A 16,018-nucleotide genomic window follows, 5' to 3' on the forward strand; every position below is an offset into this window, starting at 1 on the left:
ACCGGGCTCGGGCTACAGACAAACAGAGCGACAGACGCTGCTGCTGTCTCGGAGTTCTTCCCAAACGCGCGTTTTCTGAAGGCCTTATCCCACCGCAAAATGCAGTTGGGTGTTTGCCTGTCCGGCTTGTTTACAGACCCTAGCAACTAATCTAATTGCAATTAAATCAGTTGGGCGCGATCTTAATTTTCTCTTTCTGTCCTGTTTCCCCCCCGTCTGGCCAAGAAGTCTGGCTCAGATAACGCTTTTTCCCCATGTCCCAAGGGTGTGCCTTACTTCTGGCATATCAGTGCAAGCCGTCCGTAAGGGTGCGTGCGGATTTATCGGGGTTCATGTGCCGCACTCGCCAAACACCGAGGGCACGTACTCCAGCACAGAGCTCGTACAGGCAGTGCGCGGGGGCACCAGCAAACCCACTTCAGCCCACACCATCCTTGCATTCCAGTGCTCCTTTTCACTAAGTTGCTTTTCAGGGTGTGTGTTTAATGTCTGACAGAATTCTGTGAGGCAATTGCAAGCCTGTGAAAAATATAAGATAGTTGTAGCGCTCTACATCTGGCTCAGTCACCAGAAGCTGTGAGCAGCCGCAGGTCTTGGTGCTTAGTTGGAGTTACAATTTCAACATGTTTTCCAATGAAAAGCTTGAAGAGAAGTATCTATTGAATTTTTCTTTTCCTGTTGAGAGTGGATGTGTCCAGGGAGATGAGAGCTAGGTAACAAAGTAGATGCTTTGTAGATACATTTTGAATGAGTTGTGAAGGCACTAGAGACCTATTCTGTACGTCAGGAGCCAGGAGACAAGAAGGAGCAAAGGAGAAGTAAGGAATGGAGCTGAGGATCATAGGTTTGGAGCCCAAAGTCAGGATGTCAATAGGAAATCAGGCAGAAAGAGGCCTCAGGCAAAGGAGTGCAGTTACTGAAGTTGCTGTTCATGGCAGTCTTGCTGCATTTCTGACGTGAATTTAAACTTCAGAGTATGAACAAAAGGAAGGGGAGTGAGTAGACACCTGATGCTCTTTTTGAACAGTGGACATGTACATTTAACTTGCAGCTGATGGGGAGAATTCTTGGATCCTTATTGTACTTTTCTTAATATTGAGGCGGCTGTTGGCTTCCTCCTCACCTGGGATCACACCCCCCCAAGAACTGTCTGGAGAGCTCTTTGCTGAGCTAGCTGTGCTCCCACAGAGACCAGTGCCAACAGCAGCCACCAAGTGAGAAGAAAGAAACAGGGCAGTTCTCAGTTGAACCAGTGCTTGCAGAAACCTAAGGAAAGGATTATTAGCCAAATACAGATAACTGTTATTTTCAACTCAGAGGAAACAGTGATGTAGGATATGAGAACAGTAGTACAAACAAGGTGCAGAAGCCATCCTTTTCACAAGTCCATAGGGTTTCTGTATTTCTGTAGGAACTCCATGCTCATTTGAATGGCTGTATCAGTTCTGCTACTATGAAGAAACTTATGGCCCAGAAGCCAAACCTTCAGATCCAGAATGGAATGACTATGATTGACAAAGGAAAGAAAAGAACTTTAGATGAGTGAGTATATGTGTGTGTGTAATGAACATTTACTGAGGGTTTTTTAATTAAGTTGAAAACAGAAATGTGTGACCTTACACACTAATGGCAGAAAAATACCTTTTTAAGTTTTACAGTATAATCTCATAGATTTTTTTAGTATTTGTATCTACAGAATAATTTCTTAGGTGCTTGCAAACTAAAAGGAAATCTCTTGTTGATTAATTCCTTCTTTAAAGAATTGAAATTTTTTACTTACATCAAACACTTTTCAGAGGAAATTGTCTCAAATGGTTTCCTTTTTTCGAAACTTCATGTTTTCATTTTCCTTCAAAAAGCTTTGTGGTAATAACAACTTTTGTTGTGAATGCTTTGTTAGCATCTAAAATCAGAAATTGCCCTTCAGATGGTCTTTGTATTTCAAACTACAAGCTGGTTAGTTGGCTCCAGTGAATAGGTGTTTTCAAAATGTAGAATTTTTTTTTAATACTCATTCAGTGTCTTTCCAATTAATTTTTTTAATTTTATTTTAGATGTTTTCAGATGTTTCAGATCATCTATCAGGTTACCACTAGGACCGAAGATATTTTACTGGTAAATTAATTAAAGGTTCATTTAAAACAAGCAAGCAATACACACAATCAGTTGGATTAAGAGCATTGGGTTCCGAGTGATAATATCAACAATATATGGTCCCTTTTAATAGAAGGTCAGAATAATTATTGTAAAACACCTGATCTCTCTTCACTATCCCTGAAGGAATAAAAAGTGCCCTCTGTGTGGTAGTATTTCCAGACATGGGGACCACTAAAAACACATTGGGCCTGAAAACATTGCAAGTGTTTCACAACAAAAAATAGCTGGGTCTTTTAGTTGTAAAGAAAAATATAACTAATTACATGTATCACTTTCATGATATCGAATACACTGTTACTTAATCAGATAACTAAAGATGTCATTAAAGAATTTGCTGATGATGGTGTCAAGTATCTAGAATTGAGAAGCACTCCAAGAGAAGAAAATTCCACAGGTACAGTCTGTTCTGGTTTTTAATTTGTGATCTTCTTGCACTATAAAACTTAGTTAAAGACTATGTTAATAACAAGTAAAGTAAATTTAGTTGTCTCAATAAAAATATACTGTAAATATGAAAGCTAATATTTAACCATGTAAAAGCATGTCACTTTCCTATTAGATTTTTGAGGACAAAAATGTGTTCATCATAAATCTGGTACCCACAAGATTGGATTATTCACTTGATTATGATGTCTGAGTCTACTAATATTTTTAATAGCTGATATATTTATATTTTACTTTTGTTACTTCATTTTTTTCTTTTAGGTGTGGTTTAGTAGAAACACAGAAGTCCTATTGCGATCCTCTGGTTCACACAAAGTCATTTGAATTTTTCCAGATGCTTAGGAGGAGGTTTAGTTCAAATGTTTGTTTCATAGTAAAGCTATATTTACAGATAGAATTAGAATTATATGGGTTAGAAGACTATATGGTCTAAAATCAAAGCTGCAACATGAAACTTAGGAGACTTGAGAGCTGGCTCTGCAATATAATAAAAATAATTTAAAATATGTTTGTTCCAAATATGTGCATATGTTTGCAGGTATGACCAAAAGGATGTATGTTGAAACTATACTTGAAGGTATAAAGCAGTGTCAAGAAGAGGGCTTGGATATAGATGTAAGGTAAATAAAGCATGTGAAATACCTCTGTTTCAAAGTTTTGTGTAGTCTGATGCTTGGTTATGTTTGCAGAGAGGTTTACAAGCCATCGGTATAGGAAAGAAAACTGTTTTTAAACCAGATTACATGGAATGGAAACAGGAAATTCATATAGAAACCTGACTTTTTATGTCTTTTTTACTGCTAAAGAAGGAATCTGCATAAAACCTCTCAGCTCCAAGACTGTCCATTCTTTGCAACATTTTCAGGAAAAGCAGTGTTTTTCATGGAATTGGCTCCTTTTTCACAGCTTAGATTCATTGCAAAGGTTTTGTTTGATTAGCTGTACAAGCAGCCTGCTGTAAAGAAGAGCTGGTCCTAACCAGCAGAGACGTTTCAGAAGGTGTGAGTTGTTGGTTGGAGGCAGTTTGCTCTCCTGTCTTTTATGGCCTCAGTAGCAACCCTTACTAGATTTATTTGTGAAAGCTGAAGAATTTTCATCCTTCATGTGTGCTATTGCATGTCATGGACCAACTTACTTACCTGTTTGTGTCCCTCTGCACTTTGGTACCTTCATTCCTAGAACAGTTTCCTATACAAATACTCTTTATACTCGGCCATGAAGGATATGAAGTGCCATTTTTGTTGGTATCAGATCTGTTGAGCTCCTGATATTACAGCTTGTATATAGTTTAATACATGCATTTCTATCCCAGGTTGTTAATAGCAATAAACAGAAGAAGTGGCCCAGCAGTTGCTAAGCAGACTGTTAAACTTGCTGAAGAGTTCCTGCTTTCCAGTGATGGGGTTGTAGTAGGACTTGACCTCAGTGGTGATCCCACTGTAAGTTTTTCAGTTTTTTGGTCTATTCTTGAAGATAAATCTGTAATGTTGGGTAGCTGCAGGTGGTTCTAACCATAGTTTTTTCTCACATGTTTTTGTCCAATGCTTGTGGCTAGCTGGAACAGATTGCTGCCAGGTTAATCCCTGTTGCTATAAGGGGCAGATACTCTAACAAAGAATCCTTAGATTAGTATGTGACTGAGGAAAGAACCATTGAAAAGCAGTGTTTATCTGGGAAGTGTCTGTATCTGAGTTGTCCCAGTCAAATTAACTGGATGGAGGCAAGTTGTCAATAGTTTAAATTTTGTTTAGCTGCACCAAATGCTTATTGTGTATTAAGAAAACAGAAGTATTTGAGGACTGCTGTCAAGCTGTCAAGTGAAATAGCTCTAGGTGGTAGCTGTGTAAAAGGTATCAAAATCAAAACAATTGGCTTATAAGTCTCAGGCATCGTCTGAGTTGCTGGTGTTTGATCCATTGGTCTAAACCATATGGCAGAGGGTTGGTTGACTTGCTGCATTCCAAACTGAAGTAATGGGAAAAGTGGAATAATTAAATGTAACTGTATTTGAATGTAGCGTTTGGATATTGCTAGACTTCTTAATTATGGTAGTGACAGGGATTTTGTCAAATAAGCTGTGGAACAGTGATGTATTCCTATTTTCCAGGCTGGACATGGTCAAGATTTTTTGGAACCACTCTCAGAAGCAAAAAATGCAGGTCTAAAGCTGGCACTGCATCTTTCTGAGGTAAAAGGTCTTTATTTTTATGCTTCTCTGTAATTGTCATTTTGTGAAAATCTCGATGAAACTAAACTGTGCATTTTGAACTTCTCAGGCCAAAGTGTTAATGGTTTGGGGCATTTGACAAGAGACAAGAAAACAAGGAGAAATCTTCAACCTTCTGTTCTAAATCTGAACAGCCAGATTATTGCTTTCTGTACTATACCTATTGTGGGTTTGGATGTGAAATTGAAATTAGTAGCATTGTAAGAGCTCCACTGCTTTCTTCCTGGTATTATATCAGGAATCATGTATGGTGAAATCCACACAGTTTCATGAGCAAAGAGCTCTATTAGCTCTGGTGGTATCAGTAGAAAGAGTTGGGCTTCTGCTCAAATGGTGGCTGGAGTTTGCTCCAGGGAGTCCAATAAATCTGAAGATAGTTATTTTTTCAGGAAATTAAGCAGGACATAGGATGTCATCAGCGTATTTGTACTTGTTTCTATTTCACTAACACTTTCCTTCGGATAAAAGATGCTGTGAAAGTAGAACTGAAAGTCCGTTGTAATTATATAATGGCTGCTTTGTGCTGCCTTGACAGAATGTAAAATATATCCTCTCTAGGTTCCAAATCAAGAAGAGGAGACCAAGATTCTCCTGGGCCTGCCTCCTGACAGAATTGGACATGGAACATTCCTGAACTCCGCAGCACCAGGTTCAGAAGAGATAGTGTCACTAGTTCAGCAGAATCATATACCTATTGGTAAGGAAAACAATATTTACTGTGACTTGATCTCTGGATATCAGAGCAGGATATATATATGCTGATCTAGTGACACAGTTTGTCTCCAACCAGAGGTGACTTGGACAAACGTGGCAATGAGGCTTGCCCATAAAGGTACACTCGTGACATTTTTGGGGGTTTTGACACCTTTGTGGTAGCAGACAACAGTTGATGGTCTCAGGTAGAAGCAAAACCAAATCATAACTTGTCATTACTGTGCAGGACTCTGTGGTGGTTCTGTACCTGGTTTGCAAGCTCCCTGTATTTTATACTCCAAAGAAATCGATTAGCAAACTTTTCTCAAAAGAAATTACCAAGGAAGTGTAGAAAACCAAGGAAACAGCAGTAGTTGATTTTAATCTTTATTCAGAACCTTTCTAAGTTAATTAACATGTCTCTTGTTCTGATGTATGTCCTCATTTCTTTTTGTGTTTTTCCCTTAGAATTTTGCATGACATCAAACATAAAATCTCAGACAGTGCCTTCCTGTGACAAGCACCATTTTGGATACTGGTACAGCATGGGCCATCCTGCAGTGCTTTGTGTAAGTGTTTTGATTATTAAGCATGTATTTAGGCAAAGGGCCAAACTTGTGAAGTTGTAGTAGTCTTTCTCTGTTTATGGATCAGAGCTGACTTACAATTTCTGACCTTGTAGCAAATCATTTGCTTTTAGGAAATCATAATGTTCTGCTTGAGAAATGCTTGTAATTCAAATGAGAACTGCTAGTATTTCTCTTGGTTCTATTGTAAAGCAAGGCCTTTCTTCTGAAGGATAAGATGATCAGCTATATAAGCAATGAACTACATAGCTGTTTGCACACTGGCAGGTTTCTCTTAAAACACATAGGTCCAGTGCTTGCATGTGCACCAGTGCTTACCTGGGTGTTCATTGTGTTGGGTGAGAGCTACTGCATTCTCTTGATAGCTCATTAAGGTCTTTAAGCATTAAAGGTGCCAAGTGCTTGTGCTGCCATTGGCAGGGTTTTACTGTTATCCTGTTAGTTTAACCTCCATAATCCATATTATTGTCCAAGTGAGTGTGTGTGTATACACACACACACATATATATAATTTTTTTTAAGCATTGTGCTTATCTGGGGAAAGGGAAAAGAGGAATAAGGAGACCTGCACATACTGACATACCTTGAATATATGCAGCATTTGATAGCCATCTTTCTAGAAATTTTAGTAGGAAATCCTATTTTCTTAATAAATCGTGCCATCATTTTAAGCCATTTTCTTATATTTTTGAATAATTTATTCATTTTTAGTGAAAATAGGACAAATAAGGAATGAAATAACTATGCATAGATGAAAGAACAGTGGAATAAAATGTGAGACAGCAAGATAAAACTGGTCTGTATGTATAAAAAAAAACCTTTTTGATATAGAGGAACTAATTTAAATTGTTTTATTTCTTTCCTTTCAATTTAACTCCAGACTGATGATAAAGGCGTCTTTGCAACTGATCTATCACAAGAATATGAGCTGGTTGCAAAAACATTTAATCTGACTCGATCACAGATGTGGGATCTTTCCTGTGAATCAATCAACTATATTTTTGCTTCAAGTGCGGTAAAATCAAAGCTAAGGGAACAATGGTGTAAGCTGAAGCCAGCTCTGTTTGATTAATCAAACTGTTGTCCTAAATAGCTTGGGTGTATTAGTTGAGTTAATAAGCTTTTTTTACTGAAGTCCCCAGCTTTATTCAGACCTCAGGGTTTAAAACCCAGCCATAAACTGCCTGTGCAAAATGAAGACAACTGGAATGCATCCCGTTTTACTGGGGACAGAAGTAAATGTTCTTTTGTAGTTGGGAAGGGCTCTCAACCAGTGACTAAAATGCCAAATGTGTTGTCACCTTGTTTCTCTTGAGCTGATATGACATTTAAAAAAATACTTAGTTGAAATACATCATCATAATATAAACATTTGCGATCTGGAACAAAATAAAGGCAGAGTTATTGGTGTTTAAAATATCTCTGTTGGCAGCATTCCGCCAAGCAGTTTGAATGTGTGGTGTGTGTTTTTAGGTACGCATTGTTTTCAGGTTTTGAACAGTTGATTGAATGTGAAGACAGAAACAAACTTGGGGAGAACGAAATATTTGTCCCAAGGAATTAGGTATTGTATGTGGTTTTATTGCTGTACATGTATGACTGAAGGTGCTGTGGATTGACTAGCATGTGGGGGTTTCTGCTGGTGCCCTGGGTACTGGTGGTGTGTAGGCAGGTAAGAATCTTTTATGCCTTCAGTAACTGAGCTGCTTGGCAAAGTGGTCTCATTCTTAAAATGCTTTTTAGAATTGCTGTTTGTTGTGTTAAATAAGCAATAAAAATAGCCACAAGCTCCATGTTTTTGAAACCACCACTTGGAGGTGTGCATGTCTGTGTTTGAACTCTACAGAGGAGAAGCAGGATTCTGTGGGGTGAGTCCCTGGAGCAGCCGTGCTGCCTGCCAGCCTCTCCCCTGCTGCTCTGGCAGCCCCTGGCTCTCCCTGCCCTGGGCAGCCACAGGGTTCACTCTGCCCTCTCCAAACACCTGCCTGTGTGTTCTGGTAGTGAGAGCTCGCAAAGTCTGTGAATGTGCACGTGCTGCAGTTTGTGTAATGGGAGTCGGGAGGTCGCCTGGAGGATTCCATTTGTGTGCAATAAAAGAACCAGGAATGTATGTGGGTGGCTGAAGAACAGCACACAGAATTGGGATTTCTGTATGTAGGAGTCTGACTATGTGTTACTGCAGTTATCTACACAGCAGAAATGTTACACTTAGGAAGTTGGACAGGATGTGGACTTTCGGAATGAAGAATCACCATCTGATGAGACCTTTGTCATGCACAGTTCCCAAGCTGACCATTGCAACATGAAACCCTCATACTGTCCCTGGGCTAGTTTTCCAGAATTTAACTTTTGTAAGTAAAACTGCAGTTTCCTTTTTTGACTTCACATAGCATTATAGTTAATTTTAATTTAAGCACTTCTTGTTGAGCCTGCTTGTTAAATTCTGAGTTAGCAGTGACATAACCACTGTTTAGTTTTTAATATTGTATAAAAATGACTCTGGCACACAGAGTGAAGCATCACCACAGAATTAACCATCATTAATGGGGCAGTGGACATTTTTTCCCTGAATGCAATGGAAATTTTGAGTAACCGCTGCTAGAATTTCATGTGGTATAAGATGAGAGTTAAGTTATCTATTCATGTGCAGCTCAACTTATTTTTGAAGTAAACAAAATAGATCTAGAGTTATTATTTTTATTTCCATGTGATTATATGGGGGAACACTTACAGAGTGGTCTCCAGTCCTCAGAGTCTTTACTCATGTCACGTGAAAATACATACTGGTCCTCTCAAACAATACTGCTTTGGTGATGTATGTGAGAGCAACTGCTCACTGTGGCATTGGTTTCTCAGTTCCTTCTGAGGCAAACACAGAAGTCTTCAAAATCTCAGCTCCTTATGATGAGACTGGGAACATTCCATAGCTTTTCATAATACAACCACTAAACTGCAGGTACACACTGCTCCTCAGGGTCCTAGCTTGGCAAATAATGTACTTACATCAATAATTTATATGCCTGCTTGAATATTTAGGTGTTTCAAAATAATACATTAAAAAGAATGGATGCAGGTAAGGGCCCTGCATTAGCTAAGTGGTTCAGCTGATTAAAAGGCTGGCACGTCCCTCCTGTTAGGCCTAGGGAGTGGGCGCTGGTTAGATTGGAGTGGAGACGGCTCTGGGGAGGATCTCATCAAGGTTTTTAAATATCTGATGAGAAGAAGTAAAGAAGATGGAGCCAGGCACTTCTCAGTGATACCCAGTAACAGGAAAAGGGGCGCAAACTGGTACTGTGTGGGTGGTTGAACATGGGAACACATCACCCAGACAGGCTGGGAAGTCTGTCCTTGCAGATACTCAAACCTATCAGTGACTTGTGGCTTCAGCAAAGGAGGTGGACTGGGCAATCTCCAGAGATGCCTTCCAGCCTCATCTGTTCTGTGGAGAAAATATGCAAATATACAAATGATAAAGTCTCTATATAAATACAAAAGCTTTTAAAATTAAATACTGACTTAACTGAGTCACTCAAGCGACAGTTTTTTACCAGGCTTGGTCACCAGCAGTTGGCTGATTTGTGAAACTGATTTTAAAGAACAGTCTATTCACCCTTCATAGCCTTCCTTCTTTCACAAACATTGTGGAATCCTTTGGTGCCATCAGGACCTTTAGGCAGCCGCAGTACCCCTACAGGGAGACCATCTGCATTTTGTATTTTCCGAACCAACATGGGACTGCTGACAGGACTCTTCTCTTGTGTCAGAGTTTGGGCTTTTCTTCTCTGTACCCAGGGGCTCCCAGAAGGCGTGATGCTGCTGTCTGAGGAATAATCTGTGTATTTCCTTGGAATTTCAGGGCTAGTGCTTGAGTTAAGCTTGCTGTCTTCAGCCAATGGTGATTTTTTGGTTACTTTTCTTAGTGAAGATGGACTGTTCCAAGGACTTGATCTGGGTGACATATTAGGACTCAAATGGTTGTTTGGGTGGATGATGGGGCTCAAATTACTCTTAGTATTTGTTGCAGTACATTTACGTCCTGACAGCGGTGATGTAGGATTGCTCTCTGGGTCAGAAGAGCTGTTTGCTGAAGATTCATCACCAACAAACTGAAGTTCCTCAACTCTCTTGTTAAGGGATCGAGTCTTCTTAAGGCTCTTGCTGGTATCTTCATCACGGTTCTTGTCTTTGGGAACTTTTTTCTTTGGTGGTTTCATGCCTATTAAGACAACTTTCATGCCGGTCTCTTTGTTTTCAGCACACATGGAATCATGAGCGTGTACGGCAGCTTCTACTTCTTCAAATTCTATAATTGCACATTCCTGGGTTCCCAGCTGGGTGTACCGATTGCTGACCCTCCTGATATCAGGTGGGAGATCCCTGCCAGGCTTGAGAATACGAACTGATGAAATTACACCAAAAGTTACAAAGGCTTTGAGGAGATGCTCCATTATCCTTTCTTGCATGCATCCATTTTCTTCTTTGTTAAGGGTCTGCAGCTCAGAAATCATGTGGATGTCATATACCAGTAGCATCCTGGTAGGGACATTTTCACTTGGAAACACTGGAACTGGAGTATTTCTTCGAACCTTTTTGTTATCATCATTGAGCTCCAGAGTGTTTGAGTACTTCAGTGCATAGGCTGTGGTTCTCCAGTCACGGGTAAGGTGTTTCACCTTCGGGACAGACACAGGTTAAGCACCATAACTGAGCAAACCCAATCAAACTAATTACAGAATTCTAAGGCAGATGCAGGCTTCAGTCTACAAACAGAATCTGGGATTTAAGTTTCATGTAGCAGACTTAGTGAGAAAGTAAACAGTTTTCCTGCTATAGTGGGCGTCAGTGAGCTCCTGTAAAGCTCATGTTCTGTTGAATCTAATGGAAACAGGAACTGGCACTAAAGCTCAAACTGGAAATCGTTACTACATCTGAAAGCCTGCTCAAGTAGTGCTTGGTCATTCCACATCTAGGCCTGAACCATGATCAAAATGCATGTTCCAGGGAGGTTATTTTGTTAAACTTTCCAAACAAGAAGTTTTGTCAAGTTTAGAACTTCCTTGTATTGAACTGATCTTTCCTCCCTCAAAAATTTCAGTCTAAAAAACACCCCAAACTTTTCAATTTTAATTAAATGTTTATAAAGAGTTTATCTGTTACTGGTATAACCTGTTTGAAATGGTCTGAATAAATTGAGAGTGCCGTAACTTCTACACTGAATAACTCTGAAAAATGGTGAGATTTAGAATCTTGACAAAGTGTTTCTAATGTAATTCTAGAAATCGGTTACATACAGATTTACATAGGTCTTTCTAATGTAAGGGACAAAAAAGAAAAGAGAATAAAACTCACCTTAAATTTAAGGGACTTCAGTTACCAGGTACTTTATGCTACTCTTCATTTTTGGTTCTCTGTACAATTGCAAAGGTCAGGTTCACTGTCCCTTCTCATAATTTTACCAGGATTACCCAGCTATTCATGAGTAGTTGCATGGAAATTAATTTTGTCTAATGTCCTCCTGTCTCCAAGAATGGTAATTCAAAAGCATGCATGCTTTTAAGCCAATGATTTCCCTAGCCCATCATCAACGAGTTCAGCAGTTAAAGTTCCGGATGAGTACAAACCTTACCATCATAGCAAAGCCAGGCAGGTAAAGATAAAGACTGTACACTTGCCTGTATAAAAAGTTACTTTCATCTGTTCTACTGTTTTTAGATTCATCAGGCTTGCATGAGACACTTCAAGTCTTAAAAAGTTAGCTTACCTTCTTAAAAGAAGTGAGGAGTTTAACACTGACATAGCCCATCTTATTTCTTCTCACGTGCTTCAGAAGGAAGGCATCTTTCTCAAGGTTCTCATCTGAGAAGTAATATTCAATCTGTGCTATTAACTTCTGGATCAGGTCCTTTTCTGGTGGTTTCCAGTTCTGGTCAGAGTCATCATCATTTTCCCCACCACTGGAAAACAGTTAAATCATTTTATCAACAGATCTCTCTCTTCTATTAGTGGATTCAAATAGCCTTTCAAAATGAAAGGGTGTAACCATAATACTGGTTCCAAGTGACTTTAGATGTGGGCACTGGACAGGTATCACCCACCCTGCTGAGGCAGCAGGCTAGCTGAGAGGATGAAGCTTTCCAGTCAGCATAAGGAGTGAAGTTCCTGAGCTCATTCCAAAAGCTGATCTCAGTAAAGGACAATGAGACATCTACACTAATGGCTTGAAAATGCTCTGCCAGCTCAAATTCTCCACCAAAACATGAAATGAAGGTGCACTGGCACTTGGTACTGTACAAAATTCCTCCAGTGACAATGTTTTATTTTTCAGTATGAAGCTATTAGACATAGGCTTGACCTTTATGTGCTTCATGACTAGTGTCACATACCAGAGAATGAATATTCCAACTTGATGCAGTCATGATTTCTTAAGCCTCTTCACTGCATGAATGCAGGAGCTGGTATCCAGGGACTAAGGACTGACAGGACTGTTGCACTTTTTACAGGTCACTTCCAGAGTGTCAGAGTAACATAATTTGCAGTTAACCAGAGAGGCTAAACCTGCCAGCTCATGTACCTCAGGAACAGGCCTATATGCACTCATGCAGGTTCCTATGAAATCATTCTCATTTATTCTCTTCCCCTCCCATCATATTGTTGGGGTGCCTGAGCAAAATGGAGCACTGTTGAGCATCCTATTCACCAAAAAATACTGCAGCCATGGATTTGAGATAAACGTTTTATCATGTGCAGTTACAGCAACATGTTTGTTGCTGAAATAGAAATTTCCATTTACAGGTGACTATAATGGACAGGTCTATCTTAAGTCAGAGTCATTTTTTCAAGCTGTTAGTGGTCTAGTTTTGTAGTGGGATCATCATGAAAGTTTTTGTTAAAAAAGTAAAATCATCCACTAAGTCCCTTAGACCTTGTAAATCGTGTATTAGTTTGGTCTCCCAGGTACCTCAGCAATGAAAAGAAGGAGCCATGCATTTCCCTAAAATTGTCTTAAGTGGCTTTTGCAGAACTTTGAAATCCTTAGGAAAGGGAGCAGGCATCCCACTGGAGTCCTGTGAGGCTGATCTGGCAGAGAGGATACAGCCTGCTGAACCCCTGCCCTGGACAGTTCTGTTCAGGGGGGATCGAGGCAGTGACCGCAGTGCTGCGGCCGTGCTGCCGTCTGGAGAGAGTACTTAGGTCAGTGGGCTCAGCACAGGGACTGTGCCCACAGCTGGGACAAGTTACAGCAGTTCTCTGGGACCTGGCCTTTTGAAGCTTACAGTGCATTTACTTATTATGGTTCTTCTGATGATACAGCAACACATCAGGTATATGTGGATACTCACACAATCCTAGAAGTCTCCCTGTTAAAACTCTCCCTAGCATTTAATAGGGTACAATTCAAAGCAATGACAAGAATGAGAGAGCAAGACAAAGAATTTATGTTATTTGGCAAAGCCAAATAGTGGAGGATAATAGATGAAGTTATGATTAGGATGGTAAAAAATATCTAATGCTCAGCTATGGGTGCTGGTTTCAGAAGGAAGAAAAAACCAATGGTGTTTATTTTTCATTCATGATATTATCTTACCCTACTACTTCATTTACTACCAATTCATAATTAATCTGGGCACAATAAACTTGGAGCATTTCAGCCTTTTTACATATCCACACTCTGCTAGAAAAAGCTTGCCTTCAATTCGGGGTGGAGCTTGCAGTTGTTTTAGAGGATTTATTAGCACAGGTATTTGCAGGTATTTGCATGGATACAAAAAGGGGAGTCATTCTTTGGAAAACAACAAAAATGAATTGCATATTTGCAGAGATCAGCACCATCCCTACCTACAGCGTTAACACACTGAATCAGGGCAAAACAGGCCTCATTTCACCTCTCAAATATTGGTCACAATTTGACCTATACACTATTTCTATGTTTGGCAGACAAGTCAGCTTTTACAAAATCTCATGGGCTTTTACAACAGCCCTCGCTAAATGCTGTATGGATAGCACCTACAGTAAATGCAGAAATGTGTAACTAGCTGCATATTAATTCATTCTAATGATCAACTGGTAGTACCTCTAGGGCATGAACTGTGTTAAAAAAGTAGTTGATAAATAATTTCAGTTAACACTGACAAAGAACCAATTCCTAGTAGTTATTCACAACTTTATTTTTTTATTCAGAGCTTTGTGATGACATGCTTGTAAAACAGAATGAAAAACAATCTTTTAACATGGTGACTCATCTGGCTATTAGTCACACAAGAAACTAAACATTTCTACGGAGAGAGCAGATTTTGAATTTTAAATATCAAGACTCACTATATATTGTTTGGATAGCGTTTAACCTTCTGAAATTTTTTAGCTGAGTCTCCAAATGAATAAGGTATATTGTATTAATAAGCACTATGTGAAATCTAATTTATAAGTTCCAAGAGTGCAATCATTCAAGGGCAGTCCAAGTTTGTCAACAAAAACATAAATAGAGTACTGGTTGCCTACTGATGGCAAATTGTCTGCAAGCTTCAGCTGGAGAGTGAGATGGCTAATTCCCAGCAGTTTTAGATCATCCCTAATAATTTTCCAAATTTTTGTAAATAATTTCCTGTCAGATGCTGCATTCCCAAAAAGCAAATCCTTAGGTAAGGTTATATGTAAATGGCAAAAGCGTGTGTAAACACCATTCACCTACTTTTGCTGCGGAGCCTTTAGAGTTCTCTCCACGGTGAAACCTCTGGCCTTTCCTGGATCAGGAAGATGCCATTTACAAAAAGGCAACTTCCACAAGAATTGAATATACATCAACACTGTCAGCAAACATTTTTGAAGACAGCACCTACTACAGAGGATTAAATAAGTGACACTGAAGAGTAGCTATTGTCTTTCAAAGCTTGAAAAAATAACCACTCTTTTTTTCTAGTCTAGGCCAGGGCTAGAAGGTCTTCACAAGTAATACTATGATAGATAACAAATGTAAATAATACCCTGAATTTAAAAAATCAATAATTGGAATGCAATACTGTAGACTGCTGCTCATATTTATAAAACTACAACAGTCGCATATGATTGTGGAGTAACTAAGCTGACTCAGTTTAAACACCTTAACTCCTCCTAGCCATGCTCAACTGTTTCTGTAGTCCATAGTTGACAATTTTGGTAGCTAGAGAAAATTTCCCACTCCCCTACTGCCCCTCTGTAATTTAAAATGATACATTGCAGTTCATTCTGAGTCAGTGCTAGGTATGAAGTTAGAGAATCAACTAGAAACAGTAAATGTTCAAACAGAATACTGAACTTCTTGCTACTGTACCTAAATCTTTATGTGACAATTTATGACTCCATCTGCAGCTTCAGTACAAACCACAGGATGAACTACAACTAGTAGAGCTTTGTCTCTCTGCAGTTTTCTGGCACAAAAATCCTGGATGTTCCTTTTACAAGTAAGAGATTCTGATAGGCATCAAAACTGTTTCAGGCCACCAAGCCAACATTCCTACAATATATTGCTGAATGCAGACAACACTATTTGTGTTATCGAACAGTAAAATGTAGAGTATAAAGTGGTAGTTTCTTCTGCATTTCAGCTGGTCTTGATTTCATGTCTTGTTTCTAAGCTTATAGAACGAGTCTGTTTGTCCATGTCTCAGATAATTAAGTGGATATCCACGGGTCTGCGCACTAAAAACCAAACGGACAAAAAGAGGAAAAAAACCCAAACCACCAAACCCGAACACAAAACTCCAAAACACAGCTACAACTAACCCCCAAACTCCTTCTGTAAAAGGCAGTGGATTGGAAATGTCGGAGGCATCACAGCCCGGCGCTTCTCTCCATGGGGGACTCCGGCCATGGGCCCCGGCAGACCCGTCGGGGGCGGGTGGGGCGCAGCCCGGACGGAGCCATCGGTGCGGCGGGC

At 39.6% G+C, this 16,018-nt stretch overlaps 3 protein-coding genes across 3 annotated transcripts in view; 2 read left to right on the plus strand and 1 right to left on the minus strand.

Annotated features, from left to right (window-relative positions):
* The first annotated feature begins 19 nt into the window (after positions 1-19).
* ADAL (adenosine deaminase like) lies at positions 20-7,915 on the plus strand. Its single transcript, XM_017737744.1, has 9 exons — positions 20-1,542; positions 2,055-2,115; positions 2,464-2,551; positions 3,140-3,221; positions 3,914-4,040; positions 4,709-4,789; positions 5,387-5,525; positions 5,990-6,090; positions 6,989-7,915. The coding sequence occupies exons 1-9, from the start codon at positions 1,454-1,456 to the stop codon at positions 7,178-7,180; spliced, it is 960 nt and encodes a 319-aa protein (XP_017593233.1). The 5' UTR covers positions 20-1,453; the 3' UTR covers positions 7,181-7,915.
* Positions 7,916-8,789: 874 nt separating this feature from the next.
* LARP6 (La ribonucleoprotein domain family member 6) overlaps positions 8,790-16,018 on the minus strand; it is a 7,819-nt gene continuing 590 nt past the window's right edge. The window contains exons 2-3 of the mRNA XM_017737735.1: positions 11,870-12,062; positions 8,790-10,781 (exon numbers count right to left, since the gene is read on the minus strand). Of these exons, the coding sequence (XP_017593224.1) occupies positions 9,711-10,781; positions 11,870-11,911 (1,113 nt within the window). The 5' untranslated portion in view covers positions 11,912-12,062 and the 3' untranslated portion in view covers positions 8,790-9,710. The remainder of the gene's footprint in view (positions 10,782-11,869; positions 12,063-16,018) is intronic.
* LRRC49 (leucine rich repeat containing 49) overlaps positions 15,901-16,018 on the plus strand; it is a 45,604-nt gene continuing 45,486 nt past the window's right edge. The window contains exon 1 of the mRNA XM_017736825.1: positions 15,901-16,007. Within this exon, the coding sequence (XP_017592314.1) occupies positions 15,901-16,007 (107 nt within the window). The remainder of the gene's footprint in view (positions 16,008-16,018) is intronic.

This window comes from Corvus brachyrhynchos, unplaced genomic scaffold, assembly GCF_000691975.1.
Source record: "Corvus brachyrhynchos isolate BGI_N302 unplaced genomic scaffold, ASM69197v1 scaffold200, whole genome shotgun sequence".
In the NCBI taxonomy this organism is placed as follows: Eukaryota; Metazoa; Chordata; class Aves; order Passeriformes; family Corvidae; genus Corvus; species Corvus brachyrhynchos.

Bases quoted from the DNA above. Each gene is read 5' to 3' on its own strand.
- ADAL (XM_017737744.1), top strand. From the start codon at position 1,454: ATGAAGAAACTTATGGCCCAGAAGCCAAACCTTCAGATCCAGAATGGA. The intron at 3,222-3,913 runs GTAAATAAAGCA...TTTCTATCCCAG, and splicing joins GGCTTGGATATAGATGTAAG to GTTGTTAATAGCAATAAACA. The intron at 4,041-4,708 runs GTAAGTTTTTCA...CCTATTTTCCAG, and splicing joins ACCTCAGTGGTGATCCCACT to GCTGGACATGGTCAAGATTT.